Below are 24,696 nucleotides of genomic sequence, written 5' to 3' on the forward strand. Positions count from 1 at the left end.
AAGAGCTACAGCCTAGTGCAAGGTGGCGATCCAATTGTAGGTGCTGTTCTCTGAAAGCGTTTTGAGGGCCCCAAATTTCTGTCTGGCTGTTTGCTTTGTGACATAATCACTTTGTCCTCCATGTAACTTACCATCAACCACAGTGGCAGAGGTATTATACTCTTTAGACTCCCGGCCTCTGAAACTGTGTGCTAAGCAAACTGCTTTTCTTTATATGATTGGTTTGCTTCAGCTATTTTGTTACAACCATGTTAAACTGATGCATATGCTTTTTCATTTATATAATTTTCATTCTCATTTCTTTAATCCACTGTTCTCAAATCTGTGAATTGAGGAGATGGTTTGGCCTTAATAACAACAAATACCACTTCACAAACATAATTTTCGGCTAATAAAACTCCTGGGTACACGGTCATTGATAAAAATAATAGAGATACTATCAGTAATATATAATGCATTACCTGGACTTTGTTCATCTCCAGTTTGTTCTTTTCATTGGCACTCTGGTCTTGTTTGCTTGCTCCCTTCTTCTGAGGGCCTTTTCCAAAGAAAATGTAATTTACGAAAGCATATTCCAGCAGAGCCAGGAACACAAACACAAAGCAGCCCATCAGGTAGATATCAATCGCCTTGACGTAAGGAATCTTTGGCAGAGTCTCCCTGAGGTGAGTGCTGATGGTTGTCATTGTCAGCACCGTGGTAATTCCTGTGGACAGGAAACGAAAGCTTAGCTGAAGGCACCTCTGTGACGTCGTGTTTTCCAAGACCAAGAAGACAAATGCCATCCCTAACATGCTGTGACGGTGGAAGTCGCATGCTACGCCACTGGAATAGAGTGTACACATACCTAAAAACAAAATGCCAGGCTCTCTCTAGCTTCTGGTTCTAAGACACAGCATAGAATGCACAGATAATGGAATGTTAATGACATCTTAAAAACAAACACAAAATATAAGAAGCTGTGAAAATCAGAACAAATTCCACTGTCAAAAATAAGGTAGAAGGTGACAACCAACTTAGGAAGTTATTGTCTGACCTTCATGTATACACTGAGTATACACATATACTCCCCCCCACACACACACACACGTGCACACACACACACACGTGCACACGCACAAGATTGAAATTATCCCCCTGTAATCCCACTGTCAACTGTCTCTCATCTGTTATGTAGCTACAGCCTTCTTCAGCTATATCCTTCCTTTCCTTTTTCTCCATTTCTCAGTCATTTCCCTCTGGAATCTGCCTGTGTGATTCTGATCCTCACAGTGTCCACTGCCAGACTCAAAGCTTAATTTAATTTGACTTAATCTCACGAGACTGCAACACACCTCTCTCATAATTTCATTTTACCTTTTCTGATACTTGTCACTCATGTATGGGATTGCCTTAAATGTCTATATGTAAGGAATTTTGTGATTATGCATCAAGCATTCTTTATATAAAACATGATTTCGCTGTTTTGGTTTTTGAAATATTACCTCTGTTTCATTGGTTTGAAAGCCTGTAACAAATTCATTTCCTAATGCCAGGGAAAGGTTTATTAAAAATAAGCCTTTGGATTTGATTAAAAACTTACTGCCTACAGATGCAGCACAGGCTATGTTTCATCCGTTTTGCTGAATTTAAACAGTGATAATAGTATACAGCTTGTTTGACAGCATACTGAGTGTATTGTGGTGATAATGGTAATGATGGAATAATGATTGGAAGAAATAAGAAATACAAAAAAGAAGCTAGACTTTGTGTAGACAGTTTGTAATGCCACTCCTAATACCAGAGCTCCACGTTTGTACAGTGTATCACAATAGCCCACTGAATATGATGGGGGAACTAACTATATTGTTCTTATTTTATAGGTGGAAAAAGATGAACTCTGGAGCTGAGTATGGTGGTGGACAGTCTGTGCAATATGAGACCCTGTCTCAAAGAACCAAAAGCAACTGAGCAAATAAAACTCTCAGATTAGCTGTCTTCATGTAGGTTACCCAGCTAACAGGACAAAAGAGCAAGAGGTTCCACAACGACATTTAAAATAAAGCAAGGGATTTGATGGTAATATCTGAAATAAGATGAGAGAGCCATTAAACAAAGACAGCATTGTAAAAAGGATGAGAAGTCAATGGTGTGGTGGGAATAAAAGGGAGCAAAGTAAAGGAAGGGAAAAGGGGGCTTCTGTCATCCATCAAGGAATAACTCTAGATTATAGATTCTCTAATATGACTCAACAGGAGTACCATCAGAAGGTAAGGCACAACATTTTTCCATTTCCATGCATTTACCTATAATTTTTATGATGTAATTTTTTTACAGCTCAATTACCTTTCATTGTACATATAATCATATTTTCTTATCAATAACAATAAATATAAAGTCAGAAGGGAGATGTGTTGGAGGTTCCTGGGGGGGGGTTAGAAGAAAGTAGTAGTGTGATATGATCAAAATACATTGTATACATGTATGAGTTCTTCAAAGAATAAATAAAAATATTACTTGAAAGAGAAAAATGGTTCAGATCAGTGATTAATTCAAATGTGTTGGATAAGATCTCCGTTATAAATTACCTTGTTTCTTTTGATTTCATCTAAAATAGTTCTAGTAATGTGATCGACAGAAACATTCTATTTACATAGTCACTGAATTTATGCTTTTAATCTTTGTTTTAAGTGTGCAAATAGTAAATAAATGTTTTTAAGATTATGTATGTTGTAATATCTTGCTTTAATATTTTAAGGATCAAAATGTCATTATATGCTAACATCTTTCATATATATTTGGCTTTGTAAAATTATGTGCTTTTGTGAGAATCTATGTCTGTGAGTGCAAGGACCCAAGAAGGCCAGAGAAGGGAGGGTATCAGATCCCCTCGAGCTCGAGCTAGTGGTGGTTGTTAGCCACCCAACATGGGTGCTGGGAGCTGAACTCATGTCCTTTGCAAGGATATAAACTCTTAACTACTGACATATCTTTTCAGTCCCTCTAATATCTTTAATTAAAATGTCATTTGCTTTGAGAATAGGCATGTATAGAAAACCTGAGTGCACAAACTTTTGACTGGATAGGGTTTTCTTAACCCTAGTGTATGCACATGATTGCATTCTTATTAAACCTGTATGTTGAAGATGAATATATAATATGAAAAACTGTCCATTTTCTTTATACTTAGAATATCTTAAGGTTGATGTGAGGTTGCAAACACTTGGCTTTGAAAGTCTTAGGTACTAAATAAATTGAAGAGGGCTGGAGATATGCCAATTAAGGAATATACTGGTCAATTAATTCACCTCAGTAATTGAGAGAAGAGATATTAGTTATCTTAGCAGAAGTGGTATTTCTTCCCCCTTCCCGTGTTTCTCTCTGAAACTGGAGTAGTATCTAAAATGTGTCTGAGTGTAGACCTGCACATGGCTACAAAAGATCATCAGACATATTTTACACATCCTAATCCTCCCCCCCCAAATTTATAATCTCAATATAGCTTTTCAATTTCAGCAATTACTCAACCATGGTAAGATTAATTCTGATTTTGTTTCACCAAACAGGAAACAATTTTTTATTCTGACTCAATCACAGATCATTAATATAGCCGATGAATTGCTTGTGTCTTATTGAATATAATGATCTATATTTCAAGGAAAGACTTGATTTCATGTGTTTTAATTTTGGTCAATCAAAGGGTACTCTTTCCTGACAATGGATGCAGCTTGCTAGGTTTAGCTTCCTCCATGTTTATTTTAAAACAATTAATTAAAACTCGGAGTCAAAAGCAGAGACTAAAGAGGAGGTTATCATGCATTTGGTGAAACATACCGTATACTGAGGTTCTAACATGTAATCCACAAAACACTCATACAATGAGAACCATATTCAAAAATCTTTTATCAAATCTAAAAAGATATTGCACTCATTATAAACACTCATACTTTGTCCTGGATATTTTATTTTAAAGCATCCTATTGCAGCCTACTTCTTTTACTTGCTATATGAAGCTTTTACTCTTGATCACTAGTACTGCATCTTTGTTTGAAGGTCTGATTTACTAACTGTGAAAAAGTGGGAAGGCATTACCTAGCGCGACTCTGGCTGCAGATGCATCATAGTTGATCCAAAATGACACCCAAGACAGAATTGTAATCAGTGTGGAAGGCATGTAGGTTTGCAAAATGAAGTAACCGATGTTTCTCTTTAGGCGGAAACTTAGTGATAGTCGTGGATATGCCCCTGGGTTTCAAAGAGAAAGGAAGAGAGAAAGGAAGGAAGAAGAGGGGAAGAAGGTAGCAGGGAGGGAGGGGGAAAGGAAGGAAGGATGAAAAGAAAAGAAAGAAAGGTTATCATTGGATTAGAATCATCATCTCCTTTTCATACATTCATGGATTAATAGGGAAGAAACCTCTTCACCTGTTGTGAACTCCACCTTCTTGGACACCATCTTGTAGTCAACAATTGAAAACTGAGGAAGCTCGATTTTATTGACCCCGGTTACTGCTCCCTCTCCTCCATTCCAGTAAAACTCGATGTCATCAGTGGTATATCCATCTGAAGTGAAGAAGCACAAGCTAGTCACACAGAGCACAGCTGCTCTAGAGGTGCATTCTGAAGACAAGATTCCAGCCAGAGGAAGATCCAAAACAGACTAGGGCAAAGACTATCATTTTGGATTTGAATGGTAGCTAGATCTTACATCAAGTGCAATTTCTGTTGGGTTGGGAGTGGCTACCCAGAGGAAAGAATCATTTAGCTTTAGTGAGCATAAACTCTCTGATCCTTTATAACCTGCTGCAAATTTGTTTTTATTGTATCTATGGACAGGCGCTCTTTTATTAAAGTAAGGGGTGGTTGCATTCCAGGGCTCTGGAAATGGATTTGGATTATGTATTATCAAAGAACAAAAACAGAATTAAATGATAAACACAGTTATTAAAAGAAAGCCTAGAGGTTATGAGAATACAGTGAAAGATCAGATCTTGAATAAATGATCAAGGCATTTAAAAATAAACACACATTTCATTTAGAAAAGTAACCAGGATTATTATTATTATTATATCTATCTATCTATCTATCTATCTATCTATCTATCTATCTATCTATCTATCTATCTATCTATCTACACTCAGAGAAACTAAAGACAGTTGAAAGTGTGCCCTGGCTGGGCGATGGTGGCGCACGCCTTTAATCCCAGCACTTGGGAGGCAGAGGCAGGCGGATCTCTGTGAGTTCGAGACCAGCCTGGTCTACAGAGCTAGTTCCAGGACAGGCTCCAAAGCCACAGAGAAACCCAGTCTCGAAAAACCAAAAAAAAAAAAAAAAAAAAAAAAAACAAAAAAAAAGAAAAAAAAAAAGAAAAAAAGAAAGTGTGCCCTGGCCTTGGCATGGAAGGTGCTGTGTTCATGGTCTGTTCATGTCTTTCTGTTCTGTCCCCATTTGCCAGTGGCCGTGCTGAGTCATGATGGTGTACAAGAGTAAATTGTCATGGATATGTTTTAAAAAGTCTAAAAAAATTTGGCTCATTTAAAATCCATTTTTTACCAGTTAAACACACAGTTGATTTTTTCCATTTTCTTTTAATATTCACCTCAAATAAAGAAGCATCATTTTTAAATTAGAGTTGCTGACACATGTTTCAACGATAACTCTCTTTGTAGTATGCATTATGCTGGCCTAGTTTGATTAAAGCAGTAATATCTTTCCAAGATTTTTTTTTTAAGTTTAAAATTTGGAAGCTGAATATAAGTGTCGAAGAAGTGCATCAATTTACCACTTCAAGAATGACATAAATTTTAGTCATTCTTCTTGTCCCTCTTTTAGGGTATGTGTGTCTTAAGAAAAAAGTCTCAATTTTACTTCTTAAAATAATTAAAATTACTTTTCAAAAAATTTTAAAATATTTATTCTTGAATTTATTGAATAATAGCTGTTTTATACCTGGTATCCTGTAAAATAACCATTTATTGCAACGAATTACAGTATATTTAGTTTCTTATTAAACCATGACCATTTAGATGAAAAAACTTACTCTTTCTTCAAAGTATAATATCTATATGAAATAATCCATCTACAATGACTCAAATATAAACATGAAAATAGAAGACATTTACTGTTATATATATGAACATTGTTTTTAAGAGGCTGCACGGTCCTCTTTACCTATAGGGCTTAACACAATCTACCAGGGACTAATTGATGCTTTGGGGATTTATGTCAAACTTGGGTATGAAAGTGTGACACTGATGTTTAACGTTGTTTTGAGTATCTGTTAAGAATCCATGAAAAGATACATAAGGAGATAGATAGCTGGGCGATGGATTGAGGATAGATCAGTAGATGGACGGATGGAGACACAGACAGATGTGTGATGATGGGTAGATAGAAAGATGAGTTACGGGTGAATGGAGAGATAAATACTTGATGGACGGATTGATAAGTAAATTGGTGGGGGATGGATGAATGGATTTTAGATAGGTGATTGAAAGTTTGATGATGGATAGATGGAGACATAGCTATGTGATGGGTAGGTGAGTGATACATGGATAGCTGAATAGATGGATAGCTGATGGATGGATAGACAGACATACAGACAGTTATGTAGACAAATGGATAGAGAAGCACATAGACGTATAGTCTCCATATCCAGGAATTAGAAGCTTCTGACTTGCTCTGCTTTCTAAATTAACAAGGTGATAGATTTCAACCGCCAGCTGCTGCTTTGTTGTCAAAATCTAGGGGAAAAACGTAAGCAACACTTCAAGTTGTGATAGTCACAGGCAGTTTGTAGTTTGAATTAAGAGAGAAGAAGGGAGTGTTTGAGGTGAGCCAAACTGGCAGCCCTGTTAGATCCTACTTCTGGGCAGCAGCATAACATTAAATAAAACTTGAATGTGACAACCAGCCAAAGCAGATTTTAATATTCACATTCATTCTCTTTTATGTAAAATTTCCCTTCCCACAGCCTTGGTGGCCCAGTTAACTGTCTTCTGAAAATATTAAATGGAAAATTCCAAGCATATACATATCATGAGTTTGAACCATACATCATTCTTAGCTGTGCTATGAAATCCCATGCTCTCGTGCTCTAGTTCATCCACGATGCAAGAGACCTCTGTCCAGCACATTCTTGTTGAGCTGTTTATGATTTCCACCTATCTGCCATGCAGTAATCATATGAGTTATCCAACCAACTGTCTCAGTACCACAGTGCTCACACTCCATCAACCCTTCTTGATAGCGATAAGTTTTGAATCCCCAGTTATTAGATATCAGTGCCGCTGATGTAATAAGTCAACCAGACTATATTAACAAATCCAGGTTTAATGAACATAACAAAACTCTCCTGGGTGACCTAGGAGGGTGGGAGAAGAATCACATGGTAAATATGACAGCCACGTCTTAATTAGCCTATTGGCACGGCATCGAGCAACCCTGGGAAGGAACTAACTCTTGATGGACTTTCTGAGGGGCAGGGTCTGGGGAGAGAGAGAGGGGGGTGGAGCTTCCACTCTGGGATGATTATGGTGTGCCAGGGGCTCAGGTGGAGCGTCCACCAGAACACATAGTACGACTATATTCACGTAACCCCCGATTAAAGTTTGTTATAGTTGCCATTATGTATGTTCCACTTATAATTGTTTCTGTTTTACCGTGGTTATTATTTTTATTCTTTCTTTTGTCTAATTTATGTCCTAGATATGTATGTAAAGGAAAGCATAGTCTATGTGGGGTTGGCATATGCAGTGCGTTGGGTGTCTATCTGCCGGACGTCTAGACACGTACCTCCCTGTGGCTGAGTAGGGACTAGCGAATCCAATAACTTAGGCAGTCAGTGGTCTGGGTCTTTATTTCCAAGCTCACTTCACTTTGTTTAACTAAAACTCATTACTCACAGCGCTCTAGGCACCGAGATAATTACAGATGATTTGGGAGAAACAGAGAATGCTCACTCCCATTTATATAGATGTTGGAGTCCTCATGGGAGCAATAATGGCAGCTGGATCCAAGCGAAGAATAGAGGCCTAGAAGCACACTATTATTCAAAGGTTACATGAGAACATTTTGCCACAGAGAAGGAACATCAATTTACTCACACCTAAACAATCTATTTACCAAAGGTTTTCCTTTATGAACCGGTGACTTCACACAGCGGTTCAGTCTGAGAACTTCGATACGAAGGATGTTGTTTCCTAGCAACAACCGCAGAGAAGCACTCAGAATTTCCTCTCGGCCCCTGGGGACTTCTTAGTGATGCAGAAAGTACAGAGAAAATGAAGCTGATGTCAACAGATAAAGATTCACAGAGCTAGTGCAGTGTAGAAGTGTCTGAATATTAGTATTCTTTCTGCTTGAAATAATATATTTTGGATGAATTTTCTACTCTGCTAACTCTAAAAGGGACTCTCCCCTGTGCTTAGGAGAGACACATGCGTTGTCAGATGTTGCTCTTAGGTGCATAGAGATGATGTAGAGGCTTAAACTTCCATCCAGGAGCAGACATACGTAAATGTATTTCTTTTTGAAGAAAGGTTTTTGCAACATCGCAAGTTTCATGATCTTGATGGACTTAGCTCAATCCTTACAATACATTCTAGCTTAAGGCTAGGTGACGATATAGATTGTAACACTGTGAATGTGTCCAGCAAGGTTCATGTGTTGGAAACTTGGTTTATCAAAGAAGCAGTCTTGGGAAGTAGGAATTTTGGAGCTATTTTAACTCAAGAGCAATAAACAGAAATACTGTTAGCTGTCTACCCCCCTATGGACACAAGGGTAGAATCTAATATTGCCCCCATTAAGTTTTATCTAATTTCTACTTCACTCACTATTTTTGTCCACTAAGATTTTCTTTTTTCTTTGTTTATTTGGGTCTTTTTAGTTTTATACTATCTCTAAATTTAGAAAATATGTCCCTTATCATAATTTTAGTTGATTGAGATGAGTGTGGAATGGCAGAGACAAGAAGTGTGTCCTTTAACATTCTCTTAGTGATATCCCTCTAGGCAGACAAAGACATTTTAAGCAGCACTCTCTGCAGTGGTACCATCATTTATCCACTTAATTCTTATCTGATTGTTTTAGCCCCAAATATGTTTTTCTGTTTATCACATTTTCTAGGTTCACTTGCTCTGAATCCTCATCAAATGAGATGAAATGTTTTGACTTCTGCTGAGGGATATGAAGCTGCCTTGTTAGTGTTGTAGAGTATCTGTTACACTGTAGAGGTGTGCCTCTGCCAAGGCGCCTTCTGATTGGTCTCATAAAGAGCTGACTATCCAATAGCTAGGCAGGAGAAACAGGCAGAATTTTCAGGGAGAGAGAGAGAAGAAGAAGGGGAGGATGAATTTAAGTGTGTGCAAGATGTCACGAGGAGGCACACAACAAGCAGGACATGCAGGAGGAGAGGTCACAGTACGAGCCCAGTGGTAAAATGTAGATTAATAAAAATATGGGTTAATTTAAGTTATAAGAGCCAGTGAGACAAGCCTAAGGTAATGGCCAAACTTTCATAATTAATGTCTCTGTGTCATTGTTTGAGAGTTGACTGGTGGGACAGAGAAAGATTCGTTACACATTAAATTACTGATTCTGTCAACATCTTGAATCGTGCCCAGACTGAATTGATCTCATCAGCCTACATGTCAGCAGAATTTAGATTTCTTACCCTCGGAAAGAATTGAGTGATATCTTTCTCACTGTCAGCACCAGTTGCCATGTGGTATGTGAACATCAGGTTTATGATTAAAAAAAATCTCTTCCCGTCTTAATAAATGCCAGCGAAGCTACTCTGCATTCCGTCATGCAGATGAATATGCTTCCTGGAAATTTTTGACAAAAGATCAGAGTCAAGGTTGCTCTAGTGATGAATAAAAAAATAGTCACAGGGAAATGCTAATCCTATTAATAGATGAGCATCTCGCTGTTTGTTTCCAGAGACATGTTTTCAAAACAAACAGCCCCTCCTGGCTACATTATGTTATGTTATAGATGTGTCAACAGTTAAAGGACAGAATAGTTTGTCTTGGGAAAAAAAACCACATTTTTTCCTTCTAGTTTTTGTGGCATGGTAAGACATTGATTCCTTTGTTCTTTGTTTCTGATACCAAACTTCTAAATTATTTGGAATTTTCTGGGTGGCCAGAGCATCTTTTGTTCTAATGAGGTGACTCTCACAAGATAATCAGTAGCTTCAGAATTGAGGTAGGTTGCCAGAAGACCAAACCTCATTTAGAAGTGTGAAATTTTTAATTCTATTCCCTGTTACAAGGAAAGGGTCCCTTTTTTGTCCCGGCTGCCTGGCTAGCTTACACCTGAAATAACTACACAGAAACTGTATTCATGAAAACACTGCTTGGCCCATTAGCTCTCATTTCTTATTGGCTAATTTATACATCTTAATTTAACCCATTTCTATTAATCCATGTATAGCCACGTGACTGTGGCTTACCGACAAGATTCTAACCAGCGTCTGCCTCAGGCAGAAGATCTACGGCGTCTCCCACTCTGTCCTTCCCAGCACTCAATTCTGTCTTCTCTGCCTACCTAAGTTCTGACCTATCAGGCCCAAAGCAGTTTTTTTTTTATTCATTTAACCAATGAAAGCAACACATGAACAGAAGAACCTCCCACACCAGTTCCTAACCAAAGGGGGGGTCTCGTGTTCAGGTTAGCCATCAATGCTCCTTTTCTGAAAATCCTATATGACAGTGCTAAGAGAGCCTGTTGGCTGTAAACACATCACGGTGCTAGAAGGCAAGAGAGGGCCCAGAGCTGTGCATCACCAGCCACACCCTGCCATACTCTACTGTACGCCCAGCTTCCATCTGACTATTGAGGAACGAACCCTTTACAGTTACCGTCTAATAGAGACAGAGTTCTTTTCCTGGCTCCCCTCAATCATCTTCCTTTGTTCATGGGAACCACAAGGCTGTGTCAGGTTAGACCTGGTGTAGGCAGCCTGGATCCACTCCTGTGACTGACTGGCATCTTTTGGAACTGAGCTCTTAAAACAATGGAGTCTGGCCATCTCTGAGGCATAGGTGTCTGACTGAATTGAGTTGCTAAACATCTGCTTGGTGTACAGAGAGTAGGAGAATTGGTTGGCTTGCAGAAAGTCTGTAAATTTTTAGAAAAATGAACAAGAAGAGTTCACAACTTTCTGCTTGTTATTAACAGTCACAGAGTGTTAAGATCCCCTTGGTTATCGTTTCTTTTATAGTCTTGAAAACTCATGGATGTTCTCTAAACATTTAATGATTATTTCAACTTCTTGTACCATTTTCTTTAAAAATATCACTTGTGGTATTTTTAAATGAAAATTTAAAATATTTTAAATGGTGACTTCTAAATCTTGTTCTTAATTTCTGCCAAGTTCTGGGTACAATCAACCCAACAGGATAACTTTTCACAGGATTCTAGCTAAATAAAGCAATGTACTTGCTGCAAAATTCCTGAGAAATTTGTTTGGAATTTAGACAGCTTTATGTTTAATATTTCTGTCATGAAAGGGAAGAGGCTTGTTCTGAGATGAGGTCAGGCAGTTACTGTGATTGGATGACAGCAATTTCTGATCTTGTTAAAAATCCCTCTGCATTGGGGAATAGGTGTCTGTTAAAAAGATCTTTATGGAATGTTAAATGGTCCTTTTTTGACATATAGAAGAGAATTAAACCTTTAAGTAGAGAATTTAAGTAAGTATGCCAATACAGAAATGCTATTTACGATTGTTTTAAAACATGATTTAAACATGGGTGTTCTTTAAGAAAGCCTGCTCTATCTGGGATTGCTAAATTGTCATTCTTTTATTGCCAAGTTTAGAGAAAGGAGTCACCCTCAATTTTGAGATACACTTAATATTCCCAATTTAATTGTATTTTCTAAAGCATAAATACCCTGGGGGTGTAAATGAGATCATGAATGAGTAAAGCAAAGGCCAAGGCTTCTGCTCGGTAAATCACAGTGTTCTGTTCGCCGTTTCATGCAGTGGTAACCTTAGCCTGAAGCCATGGATTAATTTTGGATAAAAACTTGGATTATTGAATTTGCTTTGTTATTGCCACCTGATATCCCAAGTGTGGGAAACCATTCATAACTTTTATGTTTAAAGTGTCAACATACTTTAGTATTATTGTTTGTGAGCCCATCCTTGGGGGGCTATTGTGTTTTGTTTTATTTTGATTCTTCTTTCATTTTAAAAATGTATACGTAAGGTAATTTCCCACTAAGAAATTCTGGTGATACAAAAGCTTTTTGTAAAGACACATTAAAATAGGAAAGTATCCACAACTAATCTAAATTAGTTATGGTAAAAAGTCTGTATTGTGTTGTTAGGAGAAAAGACAGAGAAATTGTGTGTGTGCATGCATGCCAGGCTTGGGTCCTCTCTATGAGTTTTTAGCCAGACTTATTTTCCTTTTGCTATGATAAAATACCTTGGCAAAAGCAACATAATGAAGAAAGGATCTATTTTTATCTTGCTGATAGACCACGATGGAGAGGAAGGTGTGGCAGCAGGGGCACCAGGCTGGCCAGACACATTGCATTGGCGGTTCAAAAGCAGAGGCAGGACAGGAAGTGGGTGGAACCGGGCTCTAAAATCAAAGCCCACTCCTAGTCACATACTTTGTTCTGCCATCATCCACCTCCCAAAGGCTCCATAACCTTTCCAACTAGGACCACGGATGGGGACCTAGGGAATATTTCATACGCAAACCACAGCGGCCAGAAGTCCCCAGAGACCTCCAAAACAGTACAGGTTATTGCCATTGACTTTGGGTGCTCATCAGAACTAATTGATAAGATCTGCCTACTGAAGACACCACATGTTTTGAATGTAGGGCATAGAGAAAACATGCTGAAACTGAGCTGCACGCTTCTGCCCTGGTGGCCACTGTTAGCAATGGCAGAAACTGCCACACAGGAGCCTGGAGGAGAAAAGTCACGGGTCCTACCCAGCTGCAGACCCTGGAATCTACAATAACAACCTTCCATACTAGAAGTGTAATGACTACTGTGGGAGCAGCCAAGGGCATTCTTGGATGGGGGCGGGGCATCTCCGCAAAAGGGAGTTACTGCATGGTACCGTGGCCCACAGCTCTGGAAGTCAAAGACCTTAGGCATGAACCTGTTGCGTCTGTTTTGAAAACTGAACATCTCGTCAAGCTGTCTTCTGAGTCTTTATGCTTACATCTATAGATGGATGTTTTGCTCAGCCTTGGGCATAGATGTCTCTGTTGTGAATAGCTGCTAATTCAGAGACTCACAGGTGTCTGGCACTAAAAAAAAAGTGGCTATTTGAATGCTCTTCCCTCAACTGGAAATTCGCATTATCCGTTCCAAAGCTGAGGGAATGCCAATGAAGAGGGAGTTGAAAGGCTACAGTAAGATTCAGGTGATGGGAAGAAGGGCTGTGGAATACCGTCATCTGTGAACGACATGGCGGTTGCACTTATGAGCTCACAACAGCTGCAGTTGCTTGCGCAGGCAGTACGCAGTCATGGATGGCAGGGAGTGCCCATCGGGCCATCCCTCTCCCTGGATAGGCGTTGACAGTTGGTGGCTGCTGGAGGAGGGAGGAACATTGTCTTCAGTGATGTAGCACTAGTGAGTTGCCCATTCTCCAAAGGATAACTTCATACTCAAGCCCACGCCAGTGGCCCCAGTTAGACTCAGCAGACCACAAAACAATTGCAAAAATCAAAGCAAATTGACATGATAGTCTGAGGGAGACTTGGTAGGAAGAAGGGGGCAGATTGTTGTAGGTAGGAAGGGAACTAGAGAAGATGGAGTGTTGTGACTGTAAGCAGAATGTATTGTATGTATACAATTGTCAAAAAATAAATTAACAGTAATAGCGGAGAATGTGTATGCAGGCAGTGAACAGTAGTTTTATGTGGATGTTATGAAGATGGACGATGTTTTATTTGAAAACTTCAGTGTGTGTATATGCCATATTTTTGAAATGAAACCACCAGTAAATTGTTTTTATTTCTAGAAAATGACAAAATGTATTTTGAGAAGGGGGAACACCAAAACTGAAAATTGTACAGTTAGCCTGTAGAGGGCACCCAAGACTTTTAGACGAAGACAGTGCAGATCTGAAAATACTCCTTTCAGTTAGGTTTAAGAAAGAGTTTTAGCTCTTTCACGAAGATTTTTAATTTTGGATCACTGATTCTCGGGAGGTTTTAGTTTGAAATTAGCTTATATTAAATGATCCCAGAACCATTATGATTAATAAACCTTATCATAAATTCAGATTTAAAGTTAAGGATCTATTTAAATAATGAAACTTTCATTGGTGCCCAAAGCAAGTATGGCAAATGGCCTGCTTTGGTATACTTGATGTTTGAGTTCTGGTCTTCTCACTGTTATTTTGAAAATGACTAGCTATATATAGTATTCCAACTATGTATACAAAGCAACGAACATGGATGTGCTGTGTGTGATATGAGCCCATTCTGCACAACTCTCAGTTGGGACCAAGTAACCAATAGAAGTAAGATACGCTAAAAAAAAAACCCCACATCATTATGTCAGGCTACAGTTCAATTTCTGACTTTACTGGTGAATAAGATTCTGATTTTTACTCTCAAGTCTCGTTTCATTCACTTGCAGGTCACAACAAATCGACTGTGTTCAGTTTGCAAACCTGACGCTTTTTCCATCTGCAGATGTAAGGGCTGTGGTTCCTGCCCTGGATTTTCACAAGCCTATTGCTTACCACTGACTAGATTCATATAATAGGAAGATCTTATATGTTTTCAATAAGTAGACTTAATTTTCTAGCAATAGAGATTTCTCTTTGGCAAATCTCAGCTGTCTTCTGCTATCTCGCGTTGTTAAGATTCCATGTGAGTCAAATGTTGGGAAACTGAAGCTGTCCAGCGATTTGTGCCTGGAGCTTGTTTACACTCAATTCCAGGTGCTAGATCGGTGTCACAGAGGTTATGGTATGAGACGTGTTGGTCACATTAATATCTGTGCTTTTAAAATTGCATTGTTTCGGGGTATACTGAAAAACCTCACTGTCTGATTATTATTGGTTTTTCTGGAATTGATTTTTTTTTTTTTTTTTTTTGCTTTATGTAATTTGGCAGTTACATTGACGGAACATGTGGCTTGTTGCCATTTTCTTTATGTTGAAGGCTTTCTTTCTGATGAGCATGAAGTAGGGAAGCAGACAAATATAAATGTATTTTTAGAGCTGCCTGGTGTGGAACAGTTAGGGGGACAGCAGTCACGGAAGGGTATCGCTCTGTTGCTATTGTCCGATGTTTGGCCTGGAAAGAAAAGCAATGGTGATAATTTTTACTTTTCAGGTGGGGAAAATGAAAGTGCCGACATTCATGACCTGATTGGGAAGGCTGAATGCTTCCAAGTTTCTATCTGTGGAAACGGGGCCAATAATCTGTGCTACCTGACTCATAGGGAAGATAAAAAAGGTCATTTTGCAACGTTACAGCTGCGGAGTGCTTCTCAGAGGCAATTCGTCATCCAAGCACTTAGAAGCATTACAAAAGCATCACAGGTGCTTCACGAGGAGTTTGGGGCAGTGGCTCTCAACCTTGGGTGCATCCCATTGCTTGGGGCGGGGGGACACTTAACATCTAATTTTGGTTGTCACAAACTGGGCTGGAGTGCTCTTGGCATCTAGAGGACAGATGCTGATAAGCAGGGAAATGGCTTGCCAGAAAGACTTGTACCACGGTTGAGGAGCCCTTGCCCCCACCTATTGGATGCTGTGCTCGGCATAATGGTACATGTTAGGATCAACTGGATCGTGATAGGAAGTATATAGAGATAACCAGGTTTATTCTGAGAGAAAAGAATTTGCAGGTATAGAAGATGCAAAGTTGTTTTGTAACCCAATCACAAATAGACATTCGTCACTGGAATCTAAGGCCTTATCTCTGTCACAGTACATCTGATACAAGATATGGTCGTACATTTCTGGGGTAAGCTGCAGGTAAAAGAGACAACTGAAAAACCTGAATGACAGGCTTGGGAAACCCTCTGCCTTTTGTATTAAAAGTTACTGGTTTGAAGAATTCTGATCATTCTAAACTTCTCCAATGATACAGTAGTTAAAGATACTCCAGGATGAGGATAAAGAGGCGCAAGTAGATAAGAAAAAAGAGTGAAATATGAATTATGAATTGGAGAAGAACTATGCTTGCATGTGTCTTCCATAGGTTGGTTTTGGAGCAGTTTGTAATGTCATATTCATATATTCTCTATAATTTAAAGATATCAATGAAATATAGCAAACTCACACAGTCCCATAACAAAAAAGCAAATAACTTCATTAAAGTGAGGAATAGATTTAAATAGACAATTTCTCAAAACAAAAGACATCGAAAACACAGTTAACATTAATTATCAGAGAAATGCAAATCAAGCCACAATGTGCTATGATTTCACCATAGTAAGCCTGGCTGTTACAAAAAAAGACAAATGATATGTCTGAGTAAGGTTGTGGAGGAAAAGGGATCATGGTGCATTGTTGGTGGCAACGTAAATTAGTATAGCTACTGTGGAAAATGGTATCAAGAGCTCTCAAAGTACCGTAAATAGAAATTTTATATAATGGAGCCATAATTATTATGGGGCATATATTTAAAAGAAAACCAAACCCCAAAGCAACACCTATATGCCCTCATTTTACTGTAGTATTCACAAAAATTAAAAAGAACTTCAGTGTTCATCAACGGTGAGTAGATAAGGAAAGTGTAGTATATATATTCAAAAAGCAATACAGTTAGGACATAAAATGAACGCAGTCCTGTTATCACAGCAATCTGGATAGAAAGGTAGACTTTTGCATTAAGTTGAGATAAAGCAGGCACAGAGATTCTATAATCACAGAATCGCACTCAGATGTGGAATCTAAAGAAATTGATGTCATAGAAGTTGGGAAAGAATTGTGGTTGTTCAATGCTTGGGGAGTAGTGGGGCAATAAGTTATAGCTAGACAGTAATAAATAAGTTCTCATGTGCTGTTGTGCAAGGTCATAGTTAGCTTTTGCTGCCAGTTTGACACATACTAGAGTCATCTGGGAAGGAACCTTCAATTAAGGGATTGCCCTGACCAGAGAGGCTTGTATGGATGTTTGTGGGTGATTCTCTTGGTTGTTAATCGATGATGGAAGAGTGCTCGACAACATCATTCATTGGGCAGGTGGTCCTGTGATGGGAAATTTTGTTACTCAACAAGAGCCTGTGATGAGCCAGCAAGCACTCTTCCCCACAGTTTCTACTTTGAGTTCCTTCAACGGTTTGCCTTCATGATGGACAGTAACCTGGAGCTGAAATAGACCCTTTCCTTCTTGATGTTGCTTTTGATAATTGTCTTATAGCAACAACAGAATCCAACCAGAGCACACAGTTAGCATCATATCTAATGAACCTATATTCATAAAACTTGAAGAAAAGATTTTGAGTGGATTCACCATTAAATAACTGGTGAATTTGAAGAGACAGATAAGGGTAAATAACTTTAAATGTTTCACATTGTATACGTGTATTGGGATATCACATGAGATTCATACATATGCATGATTTTTACATCTTAGAAATGAATTCCAAGTTATAAAAGTCCTGAGGTTGGGTTAGAAGCCTCTTTGTAGAAAAGTCTGTGGTTCCGTACTCTTTGGGGTACTGTGGTCTGTTAGAGCAATGGGGTATCAAATGCTACCCTAGCTCTTCCTGTGAGTCTGTGATAATGAAGGAGGGTGCAGAGAGACCCCCATTGCAAATATACCATGCAAGAGAACCTACAGTCATGGAAGAGATCTCAGAGCCACCGCCTTAGAGGGATGGTTCTTGCCAGGATGAAACAATGATCAGTAAAGACTAAGTTGCTTCTGGGCACTAATTTTTCATTTTCGAAGGAAGATTTTTTTTTTGACTAGGTTACTTTTCTACAGCTTATATCAACCAGCACTCCAAGGACTTCTTTGATATATTGTATAGAAATATTTGACTTTGAAATTTTACTGTTTGGCATCTTGTTTTCTGTCAAAGAGTAATTTTTCACTGAAAGGTATTGTTTGGCAGGTAATTGATTGTTGACATGTTACCGAATACTCCACTCAGTGAATGGTTTAATTCTCAGGCCAAACAAACAAACAAATAAACGCAACATTGAAGGAAATCCCAGAGAAGTTATTATGTAAATACTAAGTATAGAAAACTAGAAATTCTCCTGCAGAATGAATCCTGAAAAGAAATACCATTGTGTAAACAGCACACATCCAAACTCCCATGTCTCCTTGTGATCATATTTACATCTGTCATTGATTAAGTATTGTCCATGGGTCGGGCATAGAGTGGGCCATTTTTTTTCAGACAATTATGAGCATGTTATTGAATTTTTATAAGAGGGAAAACAAAACCAATTTGATTTTAAAACATAGAAAACTATGTCAGAGAGAGTTTAAGTAGTATGGCCAAAAGATTATACTGTTGGTTTATTTCCAAAATCTTTCTTTACCATACTGCCTAGTTTCATATGAATTTGTTCATACTATTAAGTAACCTTGGGGCTGGAGAGGGCTCAGTGGTTAAGAGCACTGCCTGCTCTTCCAAAGGTCCTGAGTTCAGTTCCCAGCAACCACATGGTGACTCAACCATCTGTAATGAGATCTGATTCCCTGTTGATGAAGAGACCTGGTCAGCCATCCTCATCAACTTAGACCATGAAACCCAATATGAACAAGTTCAACAGAACTGCCATATACGGGCTGCCCTTGCATGCCTTCAGCATTGCCAGGACATAAATTTCATTCAATTTTATTCTTTAAGTAGCCTTAATTTCTTATCATTGGAAGGATTACCCTGCAGCCTTTTAGGTGTAACCACATGAAAGGGTTCATATTTGGCCCTTAAGGTTTGACTTACTATGACACAGTGCTTGGAGTCATGATATAAACCAGTGGTTCTCAACCTTCCTAATGTTGAGATCCTTTAATACAGTTCCTCATGTTGTGCTGATCCCACCCCTAAAATTATTTTCATTGTTACTTCCTAACTGTAATTTTGTTACTGTTATGAATCACAGTGTAAATATCCATGTGTCCTGATAGTCTTAGGTAACCATGTGAAAGGGTCTTTTGAGACCCATAGGGATCATGACTCATAGCTTGAGAGAGAACTCCCTCTAGAGAATGCTACAGTGTATGTCCTACTTGCTTTTATTTGCTGTGATAAAACACCGGCAGAACCAATGTCGGCAGGAAAGGATTTACTTGTCCCTAGGACAAACACAGTTCATCACCAAGAGCAGTTAGGACAGAAATTAAAGCAGAAACCTGGATGTAAGAATTGAAACCGAGACCTCGATGAATGCTGCTTACTGTTTTGTTTTCCGTGGCTTATTCACCTTTATATATATATATATATATATATATATATACACAACCTAGGATCCTTGTCCCAGAGGTGGCACAATCCACAGTGTTCTGGGCCTTCTCACATCAAAAATCAAGAAAATTCCTTGCAGACTTGTTACTGGCCAGTCTTACAAAAGCATATTCTTAATCGAGGATCCCTCTTTCTATATGACCCCACCTGTGTAAACTTGACAAAAACTAACCAACATAGTATAATATAGAATGTCATTGGGTGTATAAATTGAGGACATGACCACTCCAAGGTATGGTTGAGGGGAAGATTTTTTTTTTACATTATTATTGTTTTAATTGTAGATACAAGGAAGAGGATAGCCAGAGAAATCTTAAACTGTCCAGACCAGGGAGAAAATCAGTAGACTGAATATGAGCAGCAGAATTAACTGGAGAACAAAGGAAGAGAACAAAGAAGGCCAAGAAAATGGATCAAGAGAAAGACACGAGAAAGCATGGCCAAAATGGCCGTGTTATGTAGGAGTAGGGTGAAGGGAAGTCTGTAGGCTGGAGAAGTTTAGGGTAGGGAACAGAGTGAGAAGAGCTGGGAGCCAGGATGCCAGCTTGGACTCTGTAACTGAGGAAGTCAGTACACACTTCGGTATGCTAATAGGCACCACAATTATCCATTTGTCCTGAGTTTCTTTTGGACCTGACATATAACCTAGTATATAGTCCAATCTATTTAATACTATGCACTGTAGCACGTTCACTGTGAGTGCATACCAAGAGTGTACGTTCAGGGATGGTAGTTTGACATATTGGTTTATACACATCTTACTCTGTACTGCTAATCTGTAATCTTGAATACAATGAAGAATTTGAAAAGGTACATATAACTTTGCAGTCTGCCATTCCAGGAGAGAAAGACATCAACATCCTTATGATGAGATAAGTACATATGGAATCTAAGACCTGGATTCTGTTCTCAGCTCCATCACTTGCTCTTTGTAATTTTGCTCAATTTTAGTCACCCCTATTTTCAGCTGATTAATCTATGGCATGGAAGTAATTATAATTGCTCCCCAGAGTTATGGTGATGAAATCACTTAATACAATTACATAATAAACACATTTATTTTATGACTATTATATCCAGCCAGACACACTGATAAACTTTTGGAATGTATAGATCAAAAAAATTTTTACTCTTGTCTTTATCTTGAAGGAACTTCCTGTCTCCATCTGCCCGCCTGCTTCTCTTTCTGTGTTGCGTGTAAATGTGCAGGCATGTGAGCAAGGGTATGCATATAGAAGCAAGGCAGGAGTCAAGTGCCTTCCTTAGCTAGCTCCAGTTATTGCCTCAACCCAGAAACTCTTCCCACTGAGCGGGAAGCTCATGGTGCAGACTATGGCAGACCAATGAATCTCTGTGTCGGTTTTCTCTACCTCTCAATGTTGGGTTATAGGGACATGTGGCCATGCCTAGCTAGTTTCACTGATAGGTCTAAAACTGAGACAAATGGCTAAATGAATTGCTTATTTAACATATAAAAGCAGAGACCCGGTCATTGGGTTCTTCCAGCATCTCTCAGTCCCTATCTGTTATAGGGTACAGCTGGTATACCCCTTTCTAGCTACTGTAAACCTTTCCAGTCCAGAGACTGCACTGCCCTTGCCTCAGCTTCCCTTCCCCATATAATTCTGCCATTGTGGGTACTTTTTACTCTCTTGAATCCCCCACTCCCCTCACCCTTCTCCTCACTTGGCTCAGTTCGGGGATCTGTTCACTTTGGACTCTCCTAGATGTCTCTACCTCTATCTATGCTCCCTCTTTTATTGACAATAAACCTTCTCTTCTACCGTACTTAAGAGTAGTCATGTTCCTTATTTTTATTTCCTTTTTCCATTTGCATTGGCTAAAAAAAAGATTTAAACTTGGGTACTCACGCTTCCAGAATAAGTGCTCTTTCCCACTGAGCTGTTACCCCAGGCCAGGGAGAAAAAGGGAGATAAGAGGGAGATAAAGAAATGTGTGCACCCAGTGTAATGTGAAAAGCGATATTAAAATCAAATGGACAAATATTACAAAAACGCCGAGGAGAAAGTTTAGCTTTCATCTATCAATGACCCCTACGGGCAGGAGGCTCATCTGTCAAATCCAGTGTTAGCTGAATAAATGATGCAGGTTGAGGAAGAAGCTGAGGAGTAAATCTTTCCGTGTTGATTCTTCCAGCTTCTCATTTCCCTCTCATTGCAAAAGCAAATCAGTCCTCCTGCTTCCCCCAGACTTCCTCCTGCTGCGCTCTTCAGTGGCCTCTTGTTTTGCAAATTAACTGTTTCCCTGACATTTTTGTCTTCTGACTCACCTGAAGTCTTTGAGCATAACTCAGTCCCTTGGTTTCTTTGAACCCACATTCTTATGTCTAGCTCAAAAACAGGTTCCTCTCCTTTCTGACTTTTCTCTCACATTAAAGACTTCAATGTTCTTTAGGGGGTATCTTACTCCTCTTGGATGATACCCACTCTCTTGGGTTTAACTATTGGTGTAGGAGGTCCTTCTATCTTTGTGTTGCTTTCATTGGTTAATAAAGAAACTGCTTTGGGCCCTTGATAGGGCAGAACTTAGGTAGGCGGGGAAGATTACATGGAGTGCTGGAAGGAAGAAAGCAGAGTAAGAAGAACGCCATGGAGCCACCAGAGACAGATGTGCTGAATCTTTCCCAGTAAGCCACTGCCACATGGCGATATACAGATTAATAGAAATGGGCTAAATCAAGATGTGAGAGTTAGCAATAAGAAACTAGAGCTAATGGGCCAAGCAGTGATTTAATTAATACAATTTCTGTGTGGTTTTTTTCAGGCCGGGATGAACAAGCGGGCCCTCCTCCAACAAACTATTGATCTTGACACCTAACTTTCAGCTGTAGAACAGAACTGTCTCTTGAGATTGCTACTAGTCTTTTTTTTTTTATTTTTTTCTAATGAAAATTCACTGGGCACACACAATTTCAAGATATTTGTTCCTCAGATGTAACAGCTGTTCTGGTACCCTCCTGTGGCCACCATTTCAAGGTGCCTGTCACTTCTAGTCACCCACAAAAGTCATACCTAGCTTTTTTCTTTTTTCACACGTGGCTTGGAGAATTACAGAAGTGCCTTCAAAACTGGGCAGGGTCATGTGACTCTAGTCAGAGGACTGAATGGCAAATGTCCTTCAGACCCCACATCAAGACTTAAATGTCCACATTCCATCTTCCGAACATTTTGTCTCAAGATCTCTCTTTATAGGATGGTTCTCCTTCCAAATGATAGGACTCCAACATCTGGTCCACTGAATGGCTCTGGAACAGACCCTCCTCACCATAAGAATGCATGGGGATGCTGGTGTTCGTGACGTCAGCATGACCTAACTACTCCAACCCCATCTGATAAAAATAAGAATTATTTCAGATTTGCAGTTTTTGTTTCTATTTCCTTTTTATTTTCCTGCTTGTGATAACATTCCTGGATTTCTTCCATAACCTCCTAGGTGGGCTCACTCACTGCTCACATCTTTGGGAGTCTCATATCCATTTTTCAGATACCCACTGGAATGTTTAATTTAAAATGCAAACAGGAAAATGTCACTCCCAGCTTGAAATCTTTTCATGATTCGCTCATTAGCTGTAACAGTAATTTTTGAAGTTTATTCAAGTTAACTGATGCTCTGGAAAACAATTTTTCCAAAAGACTAATGTTCTCAGTTCTAGAAGATTAGCCAGTCAAGTGTATCATTTTGGAGGCCACTTGACAGATCCATGTCAGCTGCTAAAGTATCATGTGAAATCAGTAGAGGTGTTTTTAAACATCCTTTCCTGGAATTATGGGACACCTAGCAAGTTTTTAAAAGAATTTCTTTGGGACACATGGATTTCCCTGGGAAGGAGAAATAGATGAGATCTGTATAAACTGAGGGTGGGTGGGGAAAGTGTCAAGGGTAGGGGATGGGGGGATAGGAACATGAGGGATTAGGGTGTCACAGGGGAGAGAGTAATGAAAGAGATATCTTGATAGAGGGGGCCATTTTGGAGTTAGGGAGGTACCTCATGCTAGGGAAATCCCCAGGAACCCATAAGGATGACCCCAGCTGACTCCTAGCAATAGTGGAGGGGGTGCTTGAGCAGACCTTTTACTGTAATCAGATTGGTGACTACCCTAATTGTCATCTGAGAGTCTTCATCCAGGAACTGAAGGAAGCAAGTGCAGATATTCACAGCCAAGCTCTGGACCGAGCTCCACAAGTCCAGTTGAAGAGAGGGAGGAGGGATTGTACCAGCAAAGTGGTGGGGCGGGTGTCAAGATCGTGATGGCAGAGGAGGGGGGAACCTATAGAGACAGTTTACCATGGAGCTCATGGACTCTGTACTGACAGCCAGGGAACCTGTATGGGACTGACCTAGACCCTCTTCATGTGGGTAACAGTTGTGTAGCTTGGTCTGTTTGTGGGGTCCCTAGCAGGTGGGACAGGACCTGTCCCTGGTGCATGAGCTGATTTTTTGGAACTTTTCCCCCATGTTGGGTTGCCTCACCCAGCCTTGATGCAGGCAAAGGAGCTTGGTCTTGCTTCAACTTGATATGCCATACTTTGTTGACTCCCATGGGAGGCCTGCCCCTTTCCAAATAGAGGAGAAGTGGATTGGAGGTCGATGGGAGGTGTGGGAGAGAATGGGAAAAGAGGAGGGAGGGGAAACTGGTGATATATAAGATAATTGAAAAAAATTAATAAAAAAGGATGCTCTTTAACATTAAAATGCTGTAATAGCATCTAACTCATTGTCTGGTCTAATAGAGAATTCTTGTAATAGTCTAACTCTAACTTATTCTATGGCCTACTACAGAATACTCTAAGAATCTAACTGATTGTCTGTCCTTGTGTAGAATACTGTAGTAGTGTCTGTCATGTTCTGGCCTACAGGTCCATTTGTGAGCAGCCTTTGTCTATCCCTCCAGTTGCTTTTCCTACCACCATCTGCGGCTGATGATATTTCAGGGGCGTTGCGTGTGCACAGACCAAGCATGTCCTGCCTTCAGCAGCACCCAGAGTGTAATGGTCTTAATCTCATGCGAGTCTTCTTTATTGTTGCTGCCCCGGTCTTTAGACTGAGTTCAGATGATGCTTGCCACAGACTGGGAAGCAAGGCTTGCTGTTAATATTAATTATTACATTCTGCCTTGGCATCTGTTGAAATCAGAATGGCGGCAGCAGCCTCCCTGAAAATTTTCCTTCCACTCTGCTCCTGTCACTAAGTCATTTCCAAATAAATAATTCTTCTTGTTGTGGGGCCAGATGCAGGTTCCTGCTTAGCTTTGAGTAACACATTTC

At 39.5% G+C, this 24,696-nt stretch overlaps 1 protein-coding gene across 2 annotated transcripts in view; it reads right to left on the reverse strand.

The window, feature by feature from the left end:
* Positions 1-24,696, reverse strand: part of Gabrb1 (gamma-aminobutyric acid type A receptor subunit beta1) — a 359,250-nt gene that overhangs the window by 14,742 nt on the left and 319,812 nt on the right. Inside the window, exons 6-8 of one of the 2 annotated variants that reach the window (XM_075943134.1) lie at positions 4,402-4,539; positions 4,072-4,224; positions 462-706 (exon numbers count right to left, since the gene is read on the reverse strand). In XM_075943134.1, coding sequence (XP_075799249.1) covers positions 462-706; positions 4,072-4,224; positions 4,402-4,539 — 536 coding nt within the window. The remainder of the gene's footprint in view (positions 1-461; positions 707-4,071; positions 4,225-4,401; positions 4,540-24,696) is intronic. The other variant, XM_075943135.1, reaches the window with a different exon arrangement.

This window comes from Microtus pennsylvanicus, chromosome 12 (genome assembly GCF_037038515.1).
Source record: "Microtus pennsylvanicus isolate mMicPen1 chromosome 12, mMicPen1.hap1, whole genome shotgun sequence".
NCBI classification, from domain to species: Eukaryota; Metazoa; Chordata; class Mammalia; order Rodentia; family Cricetidae; genus Microtus; species Microtus pennsylvanicus.